Source organism: Triturus cristatus, chromosome 7, assembly GCF_964204655.1.
Source record: "Triturus cristatus chromosome 7, aTriCri1.1, whole genome shotgun sequence".
NCBI lineage: Eukaryota > Metazoa > Chordata > Amphibia > Caudata > Salamandridae > Triturus > Triturus cristatus.
In genome coordinates, this window is record NC_140590.1 from 1,153,229,194 (window position 1) to 1,153,255,877 (window position 26,684).

At 46.1% G+C, this 26,684-nt stretch overlaps 1 protein-coding gene across 1 annotated transcript in view; it reads left to right on the forward strand.

Moving 5' to 3' along the window:
* The window catches only part of KDM3B (lysine demethylase 3B), an 867,558-nt gene that overhangs the window by 811,155 nt on the left and 29,719 nt on the right, over window positions 1–26,684 (forward strand). The window contains exon 23 of the mRNA XM_085618404.1: window positions 2,700–2,834. Within this exon, the coding sequence (XP_085474530.1) occupies window positions 2,700–2,834 (135 nt within the window). The remainder of the gene's footprint in view (window positions 1–2,699; window positions 2,835–26,684) is intronic.

A 26,684-nucleotide genomic window follows, 5' to 3' on the forward strand; every position in this document is an offset into this window, starting at 1 on the left:
GGACTCCACATCAACCATTGGGAGCTCCGAGCGATTCACCTGGCACTTCCCACTATCAAAGGAAGAGTGGTACAAGTTTTCACAGACACCACCACTGCCATGTGGTACTGCAACAAACAGGGCAGTGTGGGGTCGTGGACCCTTTTTCAAGAGGCTGTTCGCCTTTGGATATGGCTGGACCATCAAGGCATGTCCCTGGTGGTTCAACACCTGGCGGGTTCTCTGAATGCAGTGGCGGACTAGCTCAGCTGTTGGTGCATGATGCATCACAAATGACTTCCTCCGTCGGAGGTGGTGTAAGGTCTCTTTTAGCGGTGTGAAGAGCCTTGGTTATATCTGTTTGCCACCGAAGAGAATGCGCAATATCAGCTGTTATGCGTGTTGGAATTTCCAAGGCGCCACTCGCTCGGCGACGCTTTTCATGGCGAGTGGAACTGCAGCCTCCTGTACGCCTTTCCGTATATACCACTTCTGCCCCAAGGGCTGACGAAGATCAAGCGCGACCAGGCCCAAGTCATTCTTGTGACTCCGGATTGGGCACGAAGAGTCTGGTATCCCGAGCTCTTGAACATGGCCATCAATCCTCCGATCAGACTGCCTTTTCGGGAGGATCTTCTGTCACAGCAACAGGGGATGGTCCACAACCCGAAACTGTCCAGCCTCCACCTCCTTGCGTGGATATTGAGCGGCGGCAGTTGACAGCTTTTGACCTTCCGCCCGAAGTCTGTAACGTCATCTTGGCAGCCAGGTGTCCCTCCGCTAAGACAGTATACGCCTGTAGATGGAATAAGTGTATGGGCTGGTGCCAGCAAAGTTTGTGGATCCCCTCGCTGCCTTCTCCTTTCTTTAGACCATCAGGGGTCTGACTTGTGCACTCTTAAAGGCTACCTCTCGGCCAAACTGCCTTTCTTAGCCTCCCTGATGAAGCTTCTCTTTTCATGGGCATTACTCATCTCTTTTCTCCTACTCCTTTCGTAATGCCCTAACGGGACATGAATCTTGTCCTCACTTAACTTATGTGTGCTCCCTTTGAGCCACTACACATATGTCCTCTTCAACTCCTTACTTTGAAGACTGCCTTCCGGCTCCTCAGCACCTCTGCTCGTAGGGTGAGTGAGCTTCAGGCTGTATCCTCAAAGCCTCCTTTCCTTGCATTTCATCCGGACAAAGTGGTCCTTCGCACTAGTCCCTCTTTTCTACCCAAGCCCACCCTCTTCCCGCCCGCACCCTTCCAAAGAGGAGGAGAGACTCCACCGTCTGGACTGAAAACGTGCGCTGTCCTTCTACCTTGACTGCACAAAAAAGTGTCAGGTGGACAATCGACTCTTTGTTGCTTATGTGGGCACCAAGAAAGGTTGGCTGTACAAAAACGCACCATCCCTCGATGGCTTGTCTTATGCATTAAAATCTGCTATTCATTGGCGAAAAAGGAACCTCCAGTGGGACTGCGCACCCACTGTATGAGGGCGACGGCAGCCTCCACTGCCTTGGGCTGTGGAGTTCCGCGCATTGACATTTGTCGGGCAGCCACATGAGTATCCTTGCACACGTTCACTAAACATTGTCCGGATAGCCTAGTACGGAGCGACGGCTTTTTTGGCAGTTCCATTCTCCAGAACTTACTGGTGTGAACTTAGTTCGCAGGCACACCTCCGAGGTTGGAATTGCTGGGGTATCTATTCTGAGGTAAGGAATTTATAACTAAAGGTCTCTTCCAGATGAATACGTTGCTTACCTTCGGTAACGATGTATCGTTAAGAGACATAGATTAGTTATAGATTCCTTACCGCCCCACCCATCCTCCCCATTCTGCGAACTCACTTCTACTGTAAGGTACTCCCTTTCAGGGCCCTTGTTTTGTGCACCAGTGGTCAGTGTCTTGCATGGCTCTAGGCTCCTGTCGTGAAAAGGCGTGTTAGAACTGATGTCAGCGTGCAGGGGCGACGTCCTAATAGACACCGTAACGTCATCCCGGTGGTCACGACACCGACGACTGACGAAGAGTCGACCAACGCCACCTACGCGAGGGTACTGCTAGAGGAAAAATTCTCCGGATCCAGTCTGACGCCTGGGGGTAATTCTAAGGTAAGGAATCTATAACTAGTATATGTCTCTTACAGATACATTGTTACCAAAGGTAAGTAACTTGTTCTTCAACATGTTACACACGTTCAGCAACAGTTAGAATCTTCACTAGCTCCATCCTCACTCACCACAAAGTAGTGAAAAACAATGAACAATCTAACAATGGAGCTGCTGAACATGCACATTCTCTTGAAGAGGAGACTCAACGTCACATTAGCAATAAAAAGAATACTTCGAGAAAAACACGTTGTAGAGTCTAACAATAGATGGTAGGGGTGTACATAGTATGTGGATATGCAGCACTATATACTATGAATAGGTGCTTACAGGTTTAGTAACATACTCATTACAACTGAGTCTCATAATTTTTCTGTTATCTAAAATTAAAACCATGCTCCTGAAGTTGACCTATAAATCATGTACTAAGTTTTAAAAAAATGGGAAGACGTACTAAACCGCTTTGTGGAAGAGCTCAATTCCTTCACAGCACTTAAAAGATGTTACAACACTGATACTGTAGTAAAAATAATTGGTTTTAATATTGAAGAAACTGTGTTCTACATTGTTAAATTTCAATATGATCCTGTTTTGAAATAATTTCCTTTTGATTTTAGGTTCACAACCTCTATAGCTGCATTAAGGTTGCTGAAGATTTTGTGTCCCCAGAACATGTGAAGCACTGCTTCCGTCTGACTCAGGAGTTCAGGCACCTATCAAACACTCACACAAACCACGAGGATAAACTACAGGTAATAATCACCTTGTCTGCCACTATCTTGAATTAAAGTAAAGACTGAGCATTTATGTTTTTTCTTTGCTCACAAATATAGCTTTTAACTTTTTTCTTGTGTTTTTGGATTAAGAACATCCGATTTTGACTCAATTGTGCTTTTTTCTTTTCGCAATGGCAAGCGAAAGCAGTCCATGATTAGTTTTATTTAGGAGCTTTACAAAGCGCTATTCCTAGTCTTGCAGTTGAAGAATTCTTTCACCAGAAATTATATCTTTAAGTTTTGGAGTATGTGTAGCGGTGGATAACGTGCACCGTCCAGCCAGCTAGTGTTAAGCTTGGAATGCTACCAGTTGTTTTTCTTTGACAGTTTTTTTCTCTGTTAATGGAGAACAAATAAAGAAAACCTAAGGAATATATGGAAAAGTAATACAGATCACTCAATAGATGTCAAAGTAGGGGCATAATCTTTGTGACAAACGTACACAACATACTTGGCATATGCAGCATCCTGAGTGGTGACCCAAAAAAACAATCAAGTAATATTATAGCTCTCCAACCCAGGATGCTACAAGGCTTATTATCAACCCAGGATATAAAGTAATCTCACATACCTCCCAACAACCATTCCCTGACACTTCTCCACCTCCCAAATCTTTTTCCAAGCTGCCCTGGAGAGTTCTGATTGACACGGTCGCAGCAAAGAGAAAGTGGTGCATAATCTGGAAACCTTTCTTGTGCCTTTAGTTGGTCTAATAATGCAGGTCAATGGACCGAAGTATGCGGATTCTTCCAGAAATCCTGGTTGATGTACCTGGGCTGTATACCTCAATCCCCGCTCAGTGGAACTGATATGGCAGGAGGCTGTTCATCACCTGTAGTGAGGAGCTCTTGCGTCACAAACTTGTTCTGATGATAAAGGTCCCCAAATTCATGCACATCCCATTGAACCATAGTGCACTGCATCAAACACTCATTTCATAAGTGTTAATTGCGAGTTTTGTGGAAGAGGGAATGCGGGCGGATATAAAAATAGAAATTGTAATCATCGACTGAGTCTTATCCGGGCCCAAGGCGTTGTTGGATTGGTTTTAATTTCCCTTGGATTCCTGGGTAGGCCTCATGGTAGCAAAGCTTTAAGAAGTACTTCCTCTGCTTGATCACTTTCTGGCTTAAAAAATTGGAATCTGGCTTGTGGGTGGTACCAGTGTCTGGCACAATGGCCCTGCCCCACCAGGTAATATAGGTTTGTAGCATGTGTCTGTAAACACACATGCTATGCATACTCCTACTCTGTCCTTCTAGTGTTGGGCTCTGATTGACTGGATTTGTTTATTATGCCTGTGTTCTGGACGTATCACTATTTATACTCCTTTCATTTAAAACATTTTTTAAATCTTGGGAAGTCCAAAAATCACAGTTTAAATCATCTTAAAGCTTTTCAGCTCATCTTCAACTGCCCTGTTGGTCTAATTACCTGAACTGAGCTGGGCGATATCCATAGCTTATCAGGTAACTCTTCTAAATGAACAGAAGCAAAAACCGAAAGCGATCTCACCTTGGCTTACTCAGGTTCAGGAAAAGTGTAAATGGAAGTTAGGCAGGTAGAAAGCAAATAGTGCATGGACTATTACAAAGAACATAACGGTCAATTTAAAAACAGGCTGGCAGCTTATACAAATATTATCCAATAAACACTCTACATACTATATCAGCAGAATAAATTACACCAAAAATAAAAGTAACATAAAATAATTAATGCACTTTTGCTTTCGCTTCCCCCCATATATGCAATAATTCTGTGAAATCTTGGTCCAGTATTTTGATTGAAAATGAACATTCGTCACTCCATCCAAACCCAGTGTTCATCATTGAAGGGTAAAACAAGCCTGGAGCCTCCATCTAGAGTCTTCTTGAATTGCTTCTGTCAGCTAACTACCAATGACATACCTTCTTTGATAAAGATATGGAAATCAGGTGCAACTTCAGACCCAATTTCTCACTGCAATGTATAGCTTGGAATGCCAGTAAGAAATGAAGTTATAAGTCTAATTGTCAACCTTTCGTTGAGTATTGGTGTAGTTCCTGGTGAATCAAGGCAAGGTTAGGCCCACTCAAAAATAAATCTTGATCTTAGATTGACATCCAACCATCATCCTTTCACGTGGTTACCTACCACCTCCAAAATTTAGGGAATTGCTGTAGCGCCGGCTCTCAAACTTCCTGAACTCTAATAACTTACTTGAAGTCTAGGTGGCTTTTTGCCTGAGTAGAAGCACGGAGTAGTCTTTGGTATCGGTCCTTGATGACCTTCATACAGCTGCTTTCCCCATTCTTCTAGAATTGTCTGTTGCTTTTGTTAATGTAGACCATACCATTATACTTGCTAGATTATAGAGATGTTATCCAAGTGGTACGGCTTGTGCGTGTTTTTAGTCTTTTTTAGAAAGCGGTTCCCAAATCTACTCTTGGGTAATTTCAAATTTGAATCCAAACCAATAACACTGGTGTGCACAGGGGACCATTCTTTCACTTTTTTTGTTAATTAGGTACATGCTTCCACTTATTAAACTGATGAATTTCGATGGTTGTAGGCTATATACTCATAGAGATGATACTCCACTACTTTTCCTTCTTTCTGGAGCCTCAGGCTTTCCAGTAACTTTGACTGTGTAACATCAAGACCTGACCAAAAATATAGAAGATGGCTGTGATTCACACCATGGGTAAAGATCCTTTATTTTGGTTATGATTCTTTTGAATTACATTCTTGGCCCTTTTCCAGCATCTATTACCTGTCTAAAAAGCCTTGCTATTCACTCACTGCAGATACCAGGTTTCTGCATTGGTATCTTTCTTTACCTGCTGGATGCATAAGCTAAGTCTCATTATGCCTTTATTCTACTTAGCAAGCAGGAAATATGTAAATGCAATCTGTGATGCCGAACATTAGGGTTTGCGGTCGAAAAATAGATCCTGTTTCATGCTGCTGGGCCATTCACGATCCAAATCATGGAGTCAGCCCCATTCTAACTTTTCCCTGCAAGTCGAAGACATCCCAGTTAATAGGGACTCAACCCCATCCTTCCACTCGAAATCAAGGGAAAAGGCACAAAGGTGTTAATTAGCGAGTTATAGTCATAGAACACAAGTATCTGCCTGCTCCAGTCCTGCAGTTTGTCCCGCCATGCTTGAATCCCCCAGGCTCTTTTCACCCCACGACAAATTACATCCTTCAAGTGGGCCAAGCAACAGCTTTTTCAGACACTTTGTGCTCCTTCTGAAAGACTTCAGGCCACATGGAGTGACAGAGGGCTCCACTTGTTGTGCCGCCAGCATGCCCTTCCTGGGCACCAACTGACTAAGTGGGTACTCTCCCTGGGCCCATTCTTAACTGAGTTGATGCTTTTTTTCTGGCTCCAGTGTCCACTACTGCCCCTGTAGTTCTGAAGCGGACTCTTCCTGTGATGACCCACGACTCGATCCAGACGATGTTTCAGACCCTCAAGCCAATTGTTGCCTTTCTCCATGCCCATGTCGCTATGAGATCACAAAGGTGCAACCAGACTCTAATCCTTTACCTCTGTTTTGAAGTCTGTGTGAGGCTGGAGGACTTATTTGGATCAAACTCTTACAGGGTTCAGGGAATGCAAAATGACACTAAGTAGAAGGTGGACAATCTGCTTCCCACTCACTATACTGATGGACTTCACAGTAGGGCTAGATACATTGCCAGTGACGGAGAAAGACTCGCTACCTTGGGCCACCAATTAAAGAAAGTGCCTCTTTCACAGTAGTTATGTGAATGGCAACATAAGCACTTAAAATCAAGAAAAACTTGTTTACTGAGCCACTATTTCAATTCAACAAGGCTCTTACTAACACCTGTAAGGCCTCTTGGTGCAATCCATGCCCAGGACCAGTGGTCAGTTGACTTGTTGCCAGGCAACAAAACCTGATACCCAATGAGTCCTATTTTCTGACAAGGCATCCTGCACCTGAAATCCTTGTAGTACGGGTGTCTACAAGTAAAGTGACCGTTGATGCCTTTCCAACTGTTCGTCTGGATAGTTGTAATAATGCCTTTGGAATTCTTTGAACGCTGTGTCCCTTCTGGGTGGGCAAACCCTTGCTTAATGAAATGTGGCCAGCAAAATCTCCTAGGCCGTCAAAAAAGACCTCAGGGCCTCACTGATTCAAACGATACAGGATTGCTTCGGTGCAGGGAAGTATGTCTTGCATGCTGGTTTTGGCACCATGGCCTTTCCAGGCAGAGTTATTGGCATCCATCTAGTGGCATCCACGTATGGATGTGATCAGCTGAATTTCACTGGATAGCCAGGCAACCCTTGTGGACCTGCCTTTTAATGGCTCTAGATTGTTTGGGTAGGATGCGGATTCAGCACTCAAACAAATTAGTGTAGGAAGTTTAGTGGTTAATTTTGAGTTTTAACCTACAGACAATACAAGCCTTCCCAACCTATGCAGCAGACCCAGGCCTTTTGTGGCAGAGGTCGATCAGTAGCAGAGTCTATTTCATAGCAGCAGGGACACCTGTCCTATACCTCATCCTCCCTTGCTGCAGTAGCTGCCAAACAGCTTTACCTTGTCCTCCAAGGCCCATTCTCAGCCAGTAGAAGGTAAATCGGACATTTCCTTCCCTTCAGGAGAAACACAACATCGGACAAATGGGTCTTACTAATCATATGTAATTTCCTCTGTGCCATGATTTATCCCTCTCCCATCCCAATATCAGAGCAACTGTCAGCGAACCATCCTGCAGTCTTGCTGCAAGAAGTTGACATTCTTTTAGCGAAGGGTGCCATTGAGTTGGTGCCAGCTTCAGGAACGATGAAGGCTCATGCCTACACTAGACCGTTAATCCATTAAATGCCTTACTGTGAAAAGACAAATTCAAGATGCTCACCTTTTTCCTGATTCTTTCTGCTCAGATTCCAGGAGACCGAATGGTTCCCCTGAACTTGCATGGTTCATATTTTCACATTCCTGGCCCGCAGTTCCATAGCCTTTATCTGCAGTTCACAGTGCAGTTGGTTTTCTTTCAATTTGCAAAACTCCAGTTTGGCCTTATCTTGGCTGTTCACAAAATGGTTGTGATGGTGGTTATCGCTGGCAAACTTAAGAAGTTGGGTAAACCGCTGTTACAAGTTCTACACACCGACTGGGTAGGCAAGGCAGGCTCACTGCAGTCAGCCATAGATCACCTCTGGATGACGGCCAAACTCCTGTCATCGTTGGTGTTTTTCATCAGCAAGTGTAAAGTGTGCTCCATGCAGAGGATTCCCTTGGTTGTGGTGGTCTTGGGTATGGGGTTATTGGAGGTCTTTTAACCACTGCTGTGAGTCCAGGAGATTCAGGACATGATCCAGCTGTTTCTGGCGCAATACTGATTGTTGGTGAGGTTAGCAAGGAGCACCTTTGACCAGTGGAGTACAACTTGATTAGATCTGTTCACCACCTGTTAGAACTGGCAGTACCATCTCTCCTGCACATTTGTTTCCTCAATGAAGCTCTCTGGAAGGTGCATTCTGACAGCTAAGGTAAAGGTTTCCAGTACACGTTCCAGCCACTCCCTCTCGTGCCTCGAGTTCTGAGGAAAGACTGGACCAGCAGGATCCAAATCATCTTAGTAACCGGTGACTTAGCCAGGATAGGATTGTACCCAGAGCGCCCGAGCTTGACCAAGTTTCCTCTGATCCAGCTACCACGTTGAAACGACCTCCTGTTTCAGCAACAGGCGAGAGTCCTGCTTCTGAGCCTCCACAACCTACACCTCCATGCGTGGAGATTGAGCAGTGACAGTTAAATGCATTTGTTGGGGATGTGGCCTGGTGCCGAAGATTGCAGATGCCTAGTTAGTGAGCTTTTCCCCAAACCAGACATTCCCAGCCATGTTTGGGGAAAGCCGGTGGGAGCTTGAAGGTCTTCGGCATACTGGGCTGAAACCCCCAGGGCCTGACACAGGCATTGTCCCACTAAAGGTTCAGTGAGACTCATCGAGAATAGTCTGCGACCAACCGAGCTAAAAGAGATAAAACATGTTAGAAAGCTGCAACGTGTCTGGCTCAAAATGAACCCCAATCAAGGCAAACTTCACTTACAGAAACTTAACAGATTATACAAGTCCACTATCAAAAAAGCTAAGAAAAGGTACTTTTCAGACAGAATTCAAAATGCTAAATGTGCAAATAAAGAATTATATAAAATTCTCACTGAATTTCTCAAACCAAATTGCCTAGGAGCACATCTTGTTACTGAACAGTAAACAGAAAAACTGTCAAATCATTACACAACCAAAGCAGACACGTTGGACTCCTATTTAAGACAAAGCACCAGCACCGACCCTTTTCCAATCAGCCGTCCAAGAATACTCTAACCCAGGCCCTGCGTTCCTTCCAACACATTTCACACAATGAATTTATGGACCTGGTCAAAGCAAGCTAGGCTTGCTGGCAGCCCTTCTGCCTGGTGTCCACCACAACCCTTCAAGAGAATTCTTCGAACAACCTCTGCTGCCACACCAGTAAGAAGAATCAACAATTCCTTAACTACAGGAATATTTCCAGAAGACCTAATAAAAAAATCATGCATATGCCCATTATTAAAGAAAACAAACTTGGACCCGCTGAACCCCAACAACTACAGACCAATTACAAATGGACCTTTACTGTGCAAACTGATAGAGCAGCATTCGCCCAGATGTCACAATTCATTGAGGTTAATGCCATAATTTCAGACTTCCAAACAAAATTCTGTCCAGGAAGAGGCACAGAATCTGCCCGCGTTGCCATCTGGTATGACCTGAAGAACACAGTTGACCGCAACTGGATTGCAGCGCTACTTCTCTTGGACCTCTCGGCTACCTTTGACTCGGCTGATCATGACATTCTGATACAAAGACTCTACAAAGGAGGCACACAGGGGACTGCACTAGACTGGATCACATCCTACCTTTGCAACTTAACTTATGTCATCCATACCGCCCTTTTCTCGTCCAAACCGTACTTCATAAAAGCAGTGGTCTCTCAAGGCTCTATTATCTCGCCCATGCTTTTCAACATCTACATGAAGTCATTACTGGCACTGATCAATCAATTTCACCTCAAGTGCTATAAGTATGCAGATGACACACAAATACTCCTTCAATTGGAATGCGCCAAAGACATTGGTAACTCACCAATTTGCAGTTGTCCCAGAGCCGTGGATGACGTGGAGCCATCTCAAATTGTATGCCTCCAAAAAGGAAATACTCACATGTGGCGATTGGAAAAAATTATGACCTGCTCGCCGCATGGCCTGATGATCTCGAAACACCGCCTAAAGTTTTGAAGGAAGTAAGAAACCTTGGAATGACCATGGACTCCAAGCAATCAATCAATGCCAAAGTAGACAAACTAGCAAGATCAAGCTTTGTTACTATAAAAACTCTGCGACATATCTTCCCCATCTGGGTTTTTCCACACAAGGTCCAGGCTACCATCTCTGTCTTGTTCTGTTCAAACTCGATTACGCCAATTGCCTCTACCACGGATCTCTTTTAACAACTATGAAAAGACTACAATGGATTCAGAACTCGGCTGCCAGACTACTACATATAAAGCCACAAGACCACATCTACCCTGCTTTGAAAACTCTGCATTGGTAACCGGTTGCAAGAATTTTCATGTTCAAGCTGCTTTGTATCACCCACAAAGCGAAACATGGAATGGACCGCGAAACATGGAATGGACCGCTCTTAATCAGGAATGAAATCACCAAACCCATTCAACAAAGGAACCTCCACTCTAGAGTGGCACTGCGCCTCAAAATCCTAACGTACAAGAAAAAAAACATGGGTGGCACATCCTTCTCTGTTCAAGCAGCCATACTATGGAACTTTTTACCCCCAAACATACGATACACGGATAACCACCTTATCTTCAGAAAACTAATCAAGAATTGGCTCTTCTCCACATAACCACCATACGCAAACAGAAATATACAGCATATCCCTCTGTATATAAGCGTTTATTTGGACTATAGATATGTGCCTATAAATGTGTATTGTCTTGTATAAACGTGTTTATTAATTGTTTTTAAAAATATAGATATTCGTTAGTTCTGCTTAACAAATGTATATATTACGGATAGTTACATTATTCTATGTTTTTAACATGTATATAAGTGACTCCATAAATAAGTACTCTTTTATCATAACTATCTAGAATTGCTTCACTATTGAATTACAAAAAACAAATACATTAATTTAAAGTACAACACTTGAAAGGCAGAGTTTATTAAATGCATCTTTAATCTACCTATGCTACCTTCCATATATGTATACATTCCATGTATTTATGTATCTATATATCTATTACTTTTCTTCCAATTCTGTGCATCCAATGTACTACCCTCTTTCTCACGGTATACCGCTTTCAATATATCCTCCACCTCAACTCCGACTCCTCTCAAACCTCATTCTACTACTCTTTCCAATGCACTACCCCATTTCTCACCCTATACCTCTAATCAATATATCCTCTACCTCTGCACTCTCATTCATCCCAAACCCGTAAGACTGCTATGATACCCAAAATAACCCTTTCTAGACTCTGCCTTGCCCTACCCTTCCTTGCATCATCTCATACCTCTTTTACTATTCAGATCTCCCAAACATGCCATTCTAAACCCTTACCTCTGACTCTTCCCCCTCCAACCTCCCCTGTACTCATCCCAAACCACCTCCTACTGCTATGAACTCCTACCCTCCCCCCCAAACAATCTAGACCCTTCCCTCTTCTATCCCTCCGCTATTCCTTTTCAATCCAAAAAACAGACTAACCTGTCTACCACTCAAATAATTGCATATTTTCCTGTATGAATTCCCACTAATCCTGTTTGGGTTCCAGAGTAGCGTGCTACTCACCGAAAAGTGCTTCAGCACCTCATCAGGGGTAGCAAGCTCTACATAAATGCAAACCTTTTCCCTCTTTTGTCCCTCCGCTATCCTTTCCAATCCAAATAACTAACATATCCACCACTCAAATGACTTTCATATTTCACTATACTAATTCATAACTAATCCTTATTGGATTCCACAGTAGCGTGCTATTTTCCGAAAAAGTGCTAAAACGCCTCGTCGGGGGTAGTAAGCGCTATATAAATGCAATTACAATACAATAAAAAATGTCTTCTAGTTTTTGTCCTTGCAACGCTGGCAACTCCTTCCAGCCTGTTCTAATGCTTATTTGTTATATACATTTGTGACGTGAACAATGGGAGGGTGGAGATTGGGAAATAGTACCAGAATTACAACACAAGCATCAGACGGAAACTAGGGGAGAAACAACAGATTCCAGATTCAGAGGGAAGACTGGACTGGAGTGGAGTGGTGCTGAGGTGGCGCTGAGTGAAGCAGAGGTGGTGCTGAGTCATGCTGAGATGCTGGTGCTGCACTGGTGCTCAAGGGGTGCTGAGCTGATGGTAAGTGATGCCGAGGTGGTATTGTGCTGAGGTGATTCAGCGCTGATGCTGAGGTGGTGCTGCACTTATGCTGAAGTGGTGCTGAATTGCGGCTGAGGTGGGTCTGCACTGGTGATGGTGCACTGATGCTGAGATGGTGCTGCGCTGATGTACAGGTGTTGAGGTGGTGCAGCACTAGTGCTGAGTGATATGGAGGTGGTGCTGAGGTGGTGGTGTGTTTGTGCAGAGGTGGTGCTCGGATGGTGCTGAGTGATACTGAGGTTGTGCTCCGTGCTGCTGAGATTATGCTGAGTGATGCTTAGGTGGTGCTCAGGTGCTGCTGAGGTGATGCTTTAATGGTGCTGAGATGGTGCTGCAGTAAAAAGAAACAATTAGCAATATACCTTACTACGAATAACATATTTTATATGTGTTTGAGTGACCTGCTCACTGACAACAGCCTCAGTGTACACACACTGACAAAGCATCATACTACAGAAATGCACAAATGGTGTGGCAGAGCTCCTTAGACCTGAGTTAAGTTCTTGCTTCTCCTTGTGCGGCTGGGATCTTACTTTACCCTCGTTCATGGATACGGGAGGCGCCAGGAGAGAGCACGCCAGGCACAACTGGTTCTACATTGGTTCCTCTTGGCCCTTATCGCGTTAACATATTGTAGGAATGTGGCTCTGTATATGCTGTTCCCAAATAGGTTCTGTGTACAGACTCCACAGTCCCCACAGGTTTGGTAGAGGCTAAAGTTAGATATAACCTTACTCTCTAAAGTAGTAGCTTGGTCGAGCAGTAAGGCAGTATCAGCATTTATTGTACAAGCTCAGTCAGCAAATGGTCTCACACACTCAGAACTGAACTCTAGGCCAATGGTTTGTATATAAAAATATATGGTTGTTTTATTTTAGAACCAACAATAGGTATCAAAATATACTTTCTCAGAATGATAGGCTTTAGTTAAATACTTTGCAAAAGCGATTGACTTGGAATGCAATAGTTACAGTTTGTTGCAATAGGCAACACAATTTCAAACACAATAATACATTGAGCTCAATGGGAGTTTTAAGTTATATGCAGTTGATTACTTTCAGGATTACTTTTCTAACTCCAGGACTGGATCCTAGATTCAGTCCTGCGACAGTTCTTGGAAACAAGTGAGTAAATACGTTTTAGTTACTGTTGTGATCTTTAAACAATATTTTGCTATTTTAAAAGTTGACAAACTTTTTCTAATCAAATTACCAATGTTATCCTATGGGAGGAAATTCACTTAGCATGTAAGTGGGGTTATGGTTACTTTATCTAGGCCAGTGTTGGATCCTGGATAGAGCACTAGTGGACCACCTGTAAGCAGTTGAGAAACTGCATTTAAGTTGTACAGGTGATTTTTAACGAATATTTATAAGTTTGCAAAATCAACACGGAAGAAATTTCACAGAAAAACAGTCAATGGTTTCCTATGGACGAAAATTCAAGTTAGGGGTAAAGTATGTTCTTGTTACTCTTGTAATCCAGTGATGGGCTCCAAGGCTCAGTACTGGGACATCTATCTAAAACAGGTAAGTAATTACGTTTTCACAGTTGGTACGATTTTTAAAAAATATTTGTAGTTTGCAAAAATCGACACTTAGAAGAAATTTCACAGAAAAACAGTCAATGGTTTCCTATGGAAGAAAATTGAGTTTGTGGTAAGTACGGTTGTAAGTACTTTTCAGGGTCAGTGCTGGGCATCAAGATCCAGCACTGGGATCTCTCCTAATAGCAGGTGAGTATTTCCGTTTTCGTTACTCGGTTGATTTTAGGTGAATATTTTAAAGTTTAGAAACTCCACACTTAGAAGAAATTTCAAGAAAAAACAATCAATGTTACCCTACGGAAGAAAATTGAGTTATCGGCTTTTGGGTAAGTACTCGACTGGCAGAGTTAAGGTCCTGGGAACAGACTCAGGGGTCTCCCAGGGTCAGGTAAGTACAGTTGTTACACCCTCAGCGGCACAGGGGCAGCCGGGTGCAGAGTCAGTTAGGCCCAATGTTATCCTATGGGAGGCTGGGGGCCCTTGGTTGGTGGCTTCTGACTAGCAGGCCACGCGGCTGTGGGAGCGGGGCTACTGGTCACTTGCTATGGGCACATGGGAAAGTAGATAGGTGTAGAGGTTACACTGCCAGGGCCACTCGGCCGGCTGGTGCAGGGTGCTTTTGAGCTATCGGGCGCTCAATGGATTGCGATGGGAAAGCTCAAGAACGAAAAAAGGCTGCAAGCTCGGGGACGAAGATTCTTCAGGTGCGACCACCACTTCGAGAGGTAATTTGGGGGATAGGTATGTACCCAGGAGTTGGGCACAGGGTGCCGCAGGGCGCCAGGTGCAGGGGTGCCTTTTGGTGTCGGGAAATCTTACCCTCTGTTGATCGCGGTTGGGGGGGGGTCCCTGGTTCTGAGTCTGCAGGAGTAGTCGGGAGCGTCGAGGTGGGTCCTTGGGTGCCGGATTCGGGGTCACAGTTGCCGGGGGGACGTCCTCGGGGTCTTTGTCCACTCCGGCACGGGCCAGGCTTGGCGTGTGCAGGGTTTGCGGTTCCTGGCTGATGCCAGGGGTCAGTTGCTTGCTGTGAGCAGAGCCACTGCTCATGGGAGTCCCAGATGTTCAGTCACAAGGTAGCCAGGTCCTCCGGGGTTTGTGAGGTTGATGGCCAAGAGAGGTGCCGGGATTTAGCAGGAGCAGGTTCGAGGGTCAACAGGCCGGTAGGGCTGGGGCCAAAGCAGTTGGTGTCTTCCTCTTGTTAGCAGCTGCACGGCAGGTCTTCTTTCTTCTTGCTTTTCCGGAATCTGGAATCTGGGAAAGGAAGGTTCAGGGTGCCTCTAAATACTAGATTTAGGGGTGTTACAGGTAGGTAAAGGGCAGGGACCAATGGGTTCCTGCCCTGGGGTGGGTACACCCCCCTATCCTGCCACTCTCCTGTGGGAGGGGGGCAGTAGCCTAGTCCTGATTAGGCAGGGCCTCCCATCTTCAAGATGGCGAGCACCCGGAGATGTGCTTCACCTCGCCTCCCCCACCTGAGGGGTGGGGTTGGCAGGCTGGCACATCCCCTGTCCTTACTTGGGGTTTCCGGCCAGTCTTCCCGCCAGAGTGGAGGTTAGAACCGGTGGGGACTAGTTTGCTGGGTACAGCAAGTGGCCTGGAGAAGCTCACAGAGGCGGCATGCCTTTGAAGCTTCCCTCTGTCCATCCTGGGGGAGGAGACCTAGCACCTCGCCCAGGATGTGCATTGTTGCTGGCGCAGGAGAGCGGGGGCTCTCCACCCAGGAGTCCAGCAACATGTCTGCTGTGTGGCAGCCTAGGCAGCCTCACAGACCAGACGTGGATCGTAGGTTAGGTTTGAGGGGGCATCTCTAAGATGCCCTCTGTAGTGCTTTGTACATTAAATCCAACACTGGGATCAGTGCGGGTTTAATGTGCTGAGAAGTTTGATCCCAAACTTCTCAGTCTTCAGTGTTGCCATTATGGTGCTGTGGAGTTCGTGTTTGACGAGCTCTCAGCACCATCTACTCTTAAATGGCAGCACTGCACTTACAGTGCCCAGGAATGGACCTGGGTACTGTAGGGGCACAGGGCTCATGCTCCTGTGCCCACACCACTGGCATAGGGCACCCAGCTAGAGGGGTGGATGATGTATGCCAGGGCAGTGTAGGTTGTGGGCATGGCACACAGTGATGTGTGCCATGTCGACTCTTTGTTTTGCCTTGTACCCAGACACTCAGCCTGCGAGGGCAGTGTGGTTGTGTTAGGGTAGAGGGCCTCTAAGGGTGGCACAATAAGTGCTGCAGCCCTCAGAGGCCACCCTGGTCACAAGGCCCTGGGTACCTAGGGTACCATTTACCAGGGGCTGACATGTGGCCAGGGTTTACCAATTTGGGATTTTAGGTTTTAGGGAAGGAACATAGGCCCTGAGCACCTGATTGGCAGGAGTCCAGGGCACACTCAGTCAAAGTACATTCAGCAATTCATCAAAAAGTGGGGGCATACCATGCAAGAAAGATGGCACTTCCTCACACACATGTACAGCCCCTATATGTGAAGCTGGATTTGAGGGGGCACACAGACACTCTGTAGGCATGCCGCTTTGTTGGGGCCAGAGGATGCACATGAGCTCCACTGCTGCAGCTGTATCTTCAGATTAACCAAATCCCGATAGAAGCCGCTAATTAACCGACTGCGTGCAACTACTAAACTAAAATGTGTCCTTCAGGTGGCAACAGTATTTAGTGTGGATTCTTTCTGGAACTTTTCATTACATAATGAATTGTATTAATGTAATTTTGAAAACAAGCAGCTATGGGCGCCAGTTCCCAAATTCAACTCCGCATAAAAATCATATTCTCAAAATCATATTTTCTCAAAAAACTTCAGAACTCTGTCCGGTGGCTCTTGCCCACAAACCAGAAAGTGTAAAAGCAGCCATAATGTTAACCTCTCTGTTTCTCGTAGCTCTCTTGGTTCTTCCCCCTGCCCTCTCCTGCTGCAGGGTGGGGTCACAGACAAGAATGTGGAAAGATAACAAGGAGCCTAGTCTGGGACAAGTCTGCACTAATAGCACTATGCTGGGCGCCCTCGGGCAAATGTGAGAAGCAAAGATCTATCTTTACAAGCCTGTTTATGGGGGAAGCCTGGAGTGATCCAGATGCTGCATTTCTCATTCTGTAGACAGCACTGGGAGATTAAGTGACTGCAAACAGTAACCCCAGCAGGAAGCAAGGAAGAAAATAGTCCCACAAAACACCAGATAATCACACACTGTAATGATATAGTCTCTGCCCCTGCTCCTTGGGAGGAATGAAAGACAAAAAGGAGGGACAAAGAGGCAGGACTGACCACTAGCAAACAAGGACTTTTGAAGAACACTGAAACAAACAAATGAGAAGCAGGGGGATGGCTGTAAGCCCCCAAAGTAGGTATACTAAAGTATACAATAGCTCGCGAACGCTCGACCTAAAAACTGGAATATAGAATTTGAAAAAGCAAGATACTGGGCCAGTCTTGCAGTCCGCAACAGCTTATCTGCTGTGAAAAAGTAAAATTGAGCAGCCGCTTTTTGAACCAGAAACCAGTGAGAACTTTGAGCCTTTCAATAGTGGGAATGGATTGGGTACAATGACCTTTCCCCCGCCACAGTATGTGAATGTACTTTTCTGCAAACCAAAATATGGTTATCTTAAAGATGTCAAAACCACATAATTAGGCAGGATACTCTGAGTTTAAACAAAACAAAAATGCTTTATTTCAGCTTCTAATCGTTTAGACGCTGTATGTCATGATAGAGGTGCATTGGCAGAATTATGTGATAATCCTAATATTGTTGGAAAAATTAGCTTTCTCACAGAAAATGATGCATAATCAGCATACACTATCAGGTGTTTTCCCTTGTGACCCTCAGTGTGAAGATTAAGCAACGTTTTTGACGCTATGCATGTGGAAGATGCTAATATATTACTTGGTATATTGCTTTAAAGAGTTTTGCAGCGTGAATCTTTCTGGATTCACTATGCTGTGCATTACTCCGCCATCTAGTGGTTGGGTCCGGAATTGTCGTATTTCTTCTTTTTTTTTGTTTTTCGTGGCACAGGTGTGCGTCGACATACCACCATTTGGTGCCTCTTCGTGATGTCGACACGCTTCCTCCGGAAGCTCCCACCTTTGGTCGCCATCTTCATATTCTTTTTTCCGCCGTTGGGTCTGGATAGTCAGTGAAGGAGCTCCAGAACTTTGGAGAGAAGAATCCACGGAAAACAGCAGGGAAAAGACGAAAATCTCCTTGCAACATACCGGACTGCGAGTCCGGTAACGAGGATGACGAAAGAGGAGGAAAACATCGAGAAATTCGACGTTTCTACGGAGAATGCACACACAAGGGGCTCCCTGGGCGCAGTGATGGACAAAACACCCTTTAAATTCTGCACCAACTGCCACCACAAGTACGCGCAGAAGGACCAACACCCAGTTTGCAATCTGCCTGCTGCTCAACCATCGAAGCGAGGACTGCAACGCCTGCGCGGCATTCACATCGAGCGGCATTCGCATCGAAGTCCTCAGAGTAAGAGAGCGGCAAAGAAGGGCACGCTACAGCATGCAGGGGCAGGGGACACCTCCATCGCTCCGAGATTTGGGCCTCTCTAGTGGAGAAGAGGACAACATTACCGAAGGACGCCATAGTCGTCGAGGTCGAATAGAAAACGCCGAAGGAGGTAAGAGTCGTCGAACCCCGGGCACTCCACTGATACTCGAAAGAGTGAGTCCAAGTCCTCCAAAGGAGCATTGCTGTTGAAACACTCGACGTCCGCAACTGCATCCAAGGACAAACAGGCCGTCGGTTCCTTTGACAAGGACTCCCATACAGCAAAAACCCAAGATAAGGCATAGGCGTCGAAGAGCGATCACGAAAGGGACTCGTCATCGTCAAAAAATGAAGGGTTGAAAGCCGCTACAACTTCGACGTCCACAACCGCGAAGAGAAAGGCCAAATCTCTCGCCGCTTACCACACGTCCGAGATGGAGAAGAAGAAGAAAAGGTTCGAGGTCGAAATGGCGAGCATCTTGCAACGCAAGACGGATTTCGATGAGAAGATGAGGCAGTTCACTATTCCACCGAAGCCCAAAGGTGCTTCGAGGACATTCAACCAAGACGACACCAGAACCAGTCGAGGAAGACCTGTATTACGGCTATGATGAAGGTGAAGAAGACTAACAAACTTACTAAGGCTCGACATCCTTGGAGGCGCAAAACTTGCAGTGGCAGTATCTCGACGCCGAATCCCCAGAAGAGGGAGTAGAATCCTATTCTTCAAGGCCTTCGCTGCCGGACGACATAGGAATCTATAACCAGGTCATTAAGAGGACTGCAGACATGTATGGAGTGCAGCTAGAGGAGGAGAAACCTCAATCTTGCTTCCTGTTGGACACATTACCATCCTAGACAAGAAACCAGTTCCTACCCATGCTCCCAAGTGTGCTGGACCAGGGGAAGGAGGCCTTCAAGGAACCTGCTATGTGTAAAGCAGTTACTCCAAGGACTGAAAAAAAATACAAACACTCATCTAAGGACCCTATGTATATTAGGGGGATCAGTACCAGCGGATTAAATCATAACTTCCACGGCTAGGAAAAGGGACAATATACCCACAAATACAGGACCACCTCTGGACAAGGAGAGCAGGAGAATGGACCTAATGAAGAGGAAAATGGAAAGGAGTGTGGCGATCCAATGGCGCATCGCCAATTCTAATGTGCTCATCAACAGGCACGCATACCAGCACTGGGAGGAAGTGGGCGAGTGAACTAAAACATCTGCCAGAGCAATACCAAAGAAGGGCAAGCCACTTGATAGAGGAAGGAAAGAACATGGCTAATACATGTCTGAAGTCGGCCCTCGATGCAGCGGAGACATCCAGCAGGCAGATGATGCTTGGGATAACTGAGAGAAGGCATGCCTGGCTAAGAATTTCAGGCTTCAAGACGGAAGTGCAAAACAACATCCTCAACACACCCTTCAACGGGTAACAGCTTTTCGGTGCTCCAGTTGACGAAAAACTCAGTCATCTCAAGAAGGACAATGAGACCGCTAGGTCCATGGGGGCACTACAGTTCAGAGGAATGAGAAGAGGAACACCTTCAAGAAGACCAGCGGGTAGGTGGAGCCACCAACATGTGGCACCACACCAAACCTTTCTACAGGGTTATCAAGGAGGTAACCAGGGCCGACCGCAGCAGCAAAACTGGCAGTACCAGCCCGAGGACGATCCTTTCGAGGGCGCGCACGAGGAAGAGGAAACGGACAGAGAGAGGGTCAACAACCCACCTCCAAGTGACTTCGCTGTAAGAACAACACGCACCCAGTCAACATTTCTAGGGGTGCAGCAAAGGATAAGACCAAACAAGAACTAATTCAAGACCAACAAAAGTCCCTCCAGCATATAACACCAATAGGAGGCAGGATAAAACACTTCTTCCAGGAGTGGAGGAAGATCACGTCAGACAAATGGATACTAAACCTCATACAATACGGTTACTGTATAGAGCTAGAAAAACAACCTCCAAACAAGAGACCGAACAGCAGAGTACACTCAGCAAAGGAGCGTTCTCATTTGCTACAAGAAGCACAGGAACTTTTAAACAAATGGGCCATAGAAATAGTACCTTATGTGAGAAGTTGGCCTGATATATGATGTCACTAATTCTAGTGTACACCTTATGGTGATTGGTTGTAAAGTCAACCTTATAGACCAGCTATCCTAGTGGTAGCATGGACAAGAGCAGTCTTAGGCTAAACTCTGAATGGCATGTGAAGCCAGCTGTTATACCATATGTAACCCCTTGAATACCAAATGAAAGGACACCACAACAGATATATATAAAAATAGAATGTATTTATTCTAGTCAAACCCTCAGCACTCTTTATGAGATTCGAGGTAAGTACAACACAGTCTTATTTAAGCATACATTAAGTCACACAGGTAAGTAATACAGTTAGGCACTAGGGGCCACGCAAACCATATACTAAGTAAGTGGTATAAGGACCACTGTCACGAACACAGGTTAGGCCTAGGGAATCGCTGGGGCTACACTACACTACCAAAGGTTAGGAAGTGGGAGGCCCACGGGATTCAGGTGCAGAGTGGAAACACTCACGCGTAATGCGTAAAAGTCGATAGAATTACTACCAGTTAGAAATTAACAGTTTTAGGACACTTCTGGTATAGCTAGAAAGTCGAGACTCGGAAACTAGACCCTAGGATACGCAATACCCTTGTGAGCACCGAAGTACTCAAGTTACCTAGCCCACGGGCTGCGGGTGCATAGGTGTGAACTTGCATCGGGTTTCGTCGTGGACTTCTATGGATGCCTGAAGGAAAGTTGCTGACAGGCAGTCAGTGAAGAGTGTCCGGTGGATCCCAAGGTGGGGATCAAGAAGGAAGGAACCTGCAAGCAGAAGGGACAGAGTCTAGGTCACCAGCCAGGAGCCGGGAAGGAACCAGGAAGGAACCAGGCGATGTCGTGAAGATGCAGGTGAAGAGGTGAAGCTTGTCGCAGCAGTCACGGGTACAAGGAGGCGTCGAGGACGACCAGGACCAGGAGGTGAGCTGTCCCACGAAGGCTCTTGCTGTCGGCGGCATCGAAGTCGAGTCAGGACCCAACAAGCCTTGGCAAGCGGAACCCACGCAGGATGGAGGACTTGCTTCTGGTGCAGACCAGGAAGGTCTGGGGTGCTTCTATTTCACAGAGGAGCGGGTGCCAGTCTGGAGGAGCCGGACCAGCAAGATGAAAGTAAAGGTTCGTCGTCGCAGAGGCTACTAGCCAACGGGCCAGCAACCGGACAACGCGTCGAGCAACACAGGTGCAGAAGGGCCCCACGCAGGACACGTGAAGTGTGGGGAGCTGGTCTTCTTTGCAGATGGTGCTCGGGAGTGGGGCTTCTCAATTCCCCAAGCACAGCCTCGAGGGAGCCTCGGAAATCGCGCTAGTCAGTTACTAGCCACTTTTCCCAAGTCGCCGGTCCCATGTCCCTCGTCGCCTCCACGGGTCTCCGCTTCGCCGGAGATGTGGATCTGGGTCAGAGGTGTCTGGAAGTCTCGGCGCTGGTCAGTCTCTGCAGTCGTCCCTCGTAGGATTCAGTCGCAAAGCAAGCAGCGGTCGCTGGATGGTGCCTGGTTGCCCAGGGTGGTCACTCCTTGGCCACAAGGGAGATTTCTTCAGTCTTCTTCCTGAGGTCGAATGTCGAAGGTCCAGAGTTTCTGTTCAAGTTGCAGATTCGGGTTAATCTAATTTAGCAGGGCTCAGCTAGCTACTAATATACTGGGCTAGTGGGCTGGGCTACCTGCAAGGTCCCTCCTATGGGTGGGACCAGGAAGGGGAGTGGCTACACCCCCTTTCCTTTGTCCAGTTTCGTGCCAGAGCTGGGGCTGGAGTGCCCCAGCACCGGTTTGAACTGGACTATGCATGGGACACCTTGTGTGCCCCAGGCAGTGTCTAGTTTCTTTCATCCCTCCCTGCCCCAATACACTAACTCCTGTCTGGGGTGGTGCTCGCACCTCCCAAGGCAGGAAACCTATTGTCCAAGCCTCTCTCGCTGGAAGGACTCCCAGCAGCAGGAGCTCAGACTTGTGTCTGTGGCAGCAGCATCCATTTTGTGATGCTGGGGCTCTGGTTAACTTTAACCGGGTAAGTAGGTTTCACAATGTCTTCTCCCTCTAGAATGGAGGAATAATATCCTCATTGGCAGAAATGGTATGGGGGTATTATTCCAAAGTGTTAGACACCTTACACGACATGTTTCGATAAAGCCAAACCATAGTTACCATAACAGTCTGATTATAAGGCACTTTAAGAGTATATGGTAGGCTATATCATAGAACAGATATAAGGACATGGTTCCGAAAGCTGCAGACAGGCTCAGCTCATGCTAGAGCACCATCTCACATGTTACCAAGCACTCTGCCTCCAGGATTGTTAAGCCTGCCATAGGAGTGGCTGATAGGTACACGTGTCTATATATAAGGTAGGTATAGGAATACTACACCTAAGCAAGGGGTGATTACACGACCTTGCCCCAGCTGAGTGATCAGCCAGTTGTGTCATAATGGAAGGCCTGGCCAGGGGTGGCATAATACATGCTGCAGCCCCTGGTAGGCCTAGGGTACACCTATGCCCTGGGTACCTAAGGTACACTGTACAGGGGCCAATAAGGTGATCCTATCCAATTGGGTTATGCACCTAAAGTGCACAGTATCAGTTTAGAGAGAGAACAGCTGGGCTGTGGGTCTGATTAGCAGGCCCACAGCCACATCGAAGTAGAAAACCAGTGAAGCAAAAGCAAAAAGTGGGGGTGAACATCGAAAGCAGACCCTACTCTCCTACACCATACAAGGAACGGAACAAGGGTGTCTACTCCACCTACTTCCTCATACCAAAGGGGGACGAAACCTTACGACCAATTCTGGATCTAAGGTTCTTAAACAAGTTCATAAAAACTCAAAGATTCAAAATGACATCTCTTCAAAAAGTAATACCCCAGATACAGGAAGGGATTACATGGCAACTATCGACTTAAAATACGCTTACTTACACATCCCCATCAACAATCACAAACCTCTACTAAGATTTATGAGCAACAAGACTCACTACCAGTTCACAGTGCTGGCAGTCGGACTCCAATCCGCACCAAGGGTTTTCACAAAATGCCTTGCAGCAGTAGCAGCACACTTACGGAGGCAAGGAATACATGTAAACCCGTAGCTCGACAACTGGCTGGTAAAAGCAAGCTCATACAACCAATGCAAGCGGCACATGCAAGAGGTCATACAAACACTAGTCCAACTATGGTTTTCAGTCCATTGGGGAAAGTCATCAATAGAACCAGAATAGGTGAAGATATTCTTAGGGGTGGAGATCAACACCATACAGGGCAAGTTGTTTCCGAGCATAAAAAGAACTTTGGCAATATTGGAGGAGACTCGCCTTTACCACAAGGGACAGGCTCTGACTGTGAGCAAACTGATGGGAATGATGGCGTCATGCATACATTTGGTTCCAAATATCCGCCTCCACATGAGACCATTCCAAGAATGGATCCAACAACAATGGTCACAGGCAGCAGGGAAGATCTAGTGGTTGTCCCGCAAGCAGTACATCAAGAAATAGCGTGGTGGAACATGAGGAACATAACACTAGGTAAACCATTCACACAACCAACTCCTACAGTGACAATCACAACAGATGCCTCCCAGCTGGGGTGGGGAGCACACACAAACACCCTCAAGGTAAGGGGATTGTGGTCACAACAGGATATGATAAAACACCACTACCTATAGCTGAAGACAGTGTTCTAGCCCTAAAAACCTTTCAGAAACCACTGTGCGGACACAGGGTACTAATCCAAACAGACAATACAACCACCATGTTCTACATCAACAAACAAGGAGGAACACAATCAGGGACACTATCAATGCTAGCACAGGAGATATGGAGATGGGCAAGTCCAAGGCAAATAGACTTGCTAGCAATACATCTACCAGGAAAGGACAATGTGGAAGCAGACCGGCTCAGCAGACAGGCTTCAGCATTCCACAAATGGGAAATCAGTCAACAAGAAATCCAGAAGATATTCGACAAATGGGGAACACCAAAATGCAAAATGCCAAACCTCGCATCCAGACAACCGTGACAACGGTCACATGGAATGCGCTATGGATAAGCTGGTCAGGGACATTTGCCTACGCTTTTCCACCAATACCACTGCTGCACAGGGTACTAAACAAATGCAGAATCGGCAACATGACGCTAATACTGATAGCACCTCAATGGGCCAGACAAACGTGGTTCTCACAGATTATGGAGATGATACAAGCACCTGCACACAGATTCCCCACAAGAAACGACCTGTTAACGATGCAAAACAGAAGGGTGCTACACCCAGAGCCAGAGAGCCTCAGCCTAGCAGCATGGCTCCTGAAGACTTAGTTTGCACACCTCAAACTACCAGTAAGCACAATGGCAGTGCTAAGAGAGGCAAGGAGGCCTGCCACAAGATAGTGCTACGTAGCAAAGTGGAAAAGATTCTCCGAATGGTGCATTAAGGAGAAACTACAGGGAAGGATTACCAAGGAATCAACAGTACTGCAGTGTTCGAGGCATGTGGGCTGCTGAATTCATATCTGTGCATAGATCGCCGCCTAGTGTTGGGTCCGGATGTTTGCACGTTGTTGTCCTGGAAGAGTCTTCGAAGTATCCTGAGATAGGTGACTCCTCCTCTGGACTACAGTGCGCATGGGCATCCTCTCCATCCTCATCTTGACACATATACTACAAAATAAACTAAGCTACACATCACTAAGAGTGCACTTAGCGGAAAAAATGGCCTACACAAGAGGAGAAACAGGGAAGAGTTTCTTTACTTCCCAAATAGTAAAGCGGTTTCTAGAAGGGGCAAAAAGGATTGCACCGCCAAACAGAATGCCACCTCCAGCATGGAACCTCAATGTAGTGCTGACTCAATTGATGAGGACACCATTTGAGCCTATTCATAAAGCAACACTGCATATGCTCACGCTAAAGACAGCCTCCATAGTGGCTATCACATCACTATGAAGAGTAAGCGAATTGCAAGCGCTAACACTGCAAGAGCCCCACCTACAAATACACAATGACAGGATCATAATGAGGACGGACCCACATTTCATGCCAAAGGTGGTGTCAAGGTTCCACATAAACTAGACAATACAAATGCCAAGTTTTTCCTGAAAACCAACCACAAGCACAGAAAAGGCGTTACACACACCAGCTGCCAGGAGAGCAATAATGCACTATATAGAAAGAACAAAGGAATGCAGGAAAACAAAGCTATTCTTTGTATTCTTTGCCAGCAGTTTTCTGGGACGACCAGTTACCAAAAATACCATTGCACGATGGATTGCTCAAACCATACAATTCTGCCACAAACAGGCATGGCAAGAATTACAATCAGCAACACATGCTCACTCAACAAGGAAGAAAGGAGCAACAATTGCGTTTCTAGCAAATACGCCTATTCCAGACATTTGCCAAGCAGCAACATGGTCCTCGGTGCACACTTTTACTAAGCACTACTGCGTAGATACTCAGATAAACAAGGAATCACAAGTGGGACAGAAGGTCTTTCAACACATATTCAGTAACCAACGCTCATCTTCCACCCAGCCACCACAAACCTAGCAAACCGCTACAAAGTCTATGCACAGCATAGTGAATCCAGAAGAATTCACGCTTCAAAACGTATAGTTTCTTACCTGTCTGTGTAGTTTTGCAGCATGAAGACTTTCTGGATTCACTCGCGATCCCACCCTGCTCCACCAGAAAGATGAGACAGGAGGAAGACTATTAAAGGACAACAACCAATGGTAAAAAAATTTTTTTTAAAAAGAATCCGAAGATGGCTACCAAAGGTGGGAGCTTCCGGAGGAAGCGAGTTGACGTCACGAAGAGGCACCAAATGGTGGTATGGCGATGCCCACCGTTCCACGGAAATAAAAAAAAGAAACGACAATTCTGGACCCAACCACTAGATGGCGGAATAATGCACAGCATAGTGAATCCAGAGTGCCTTCAAGCTGCAAAACTACACTGACAGGTAAACTATACGTTATAAGAATAAAAGGAGTTTAACTGATCATATTTCCCAGTTTTACCTAGTACACATCACGACATACTATACTGTCCAGACGGCATGTAAGGAAAAGTTTCTCACTTTGATTTGAGCATATTCGGTTGCAGATAGTAAACCTGCTGCCCGTATTTTTTCGTCACTACCAGCCCAGGGCAAGAAAACAATGTGTGTGTATGGGGATGTTCCAAGTGGAGGCGAATAAACACATTGCAG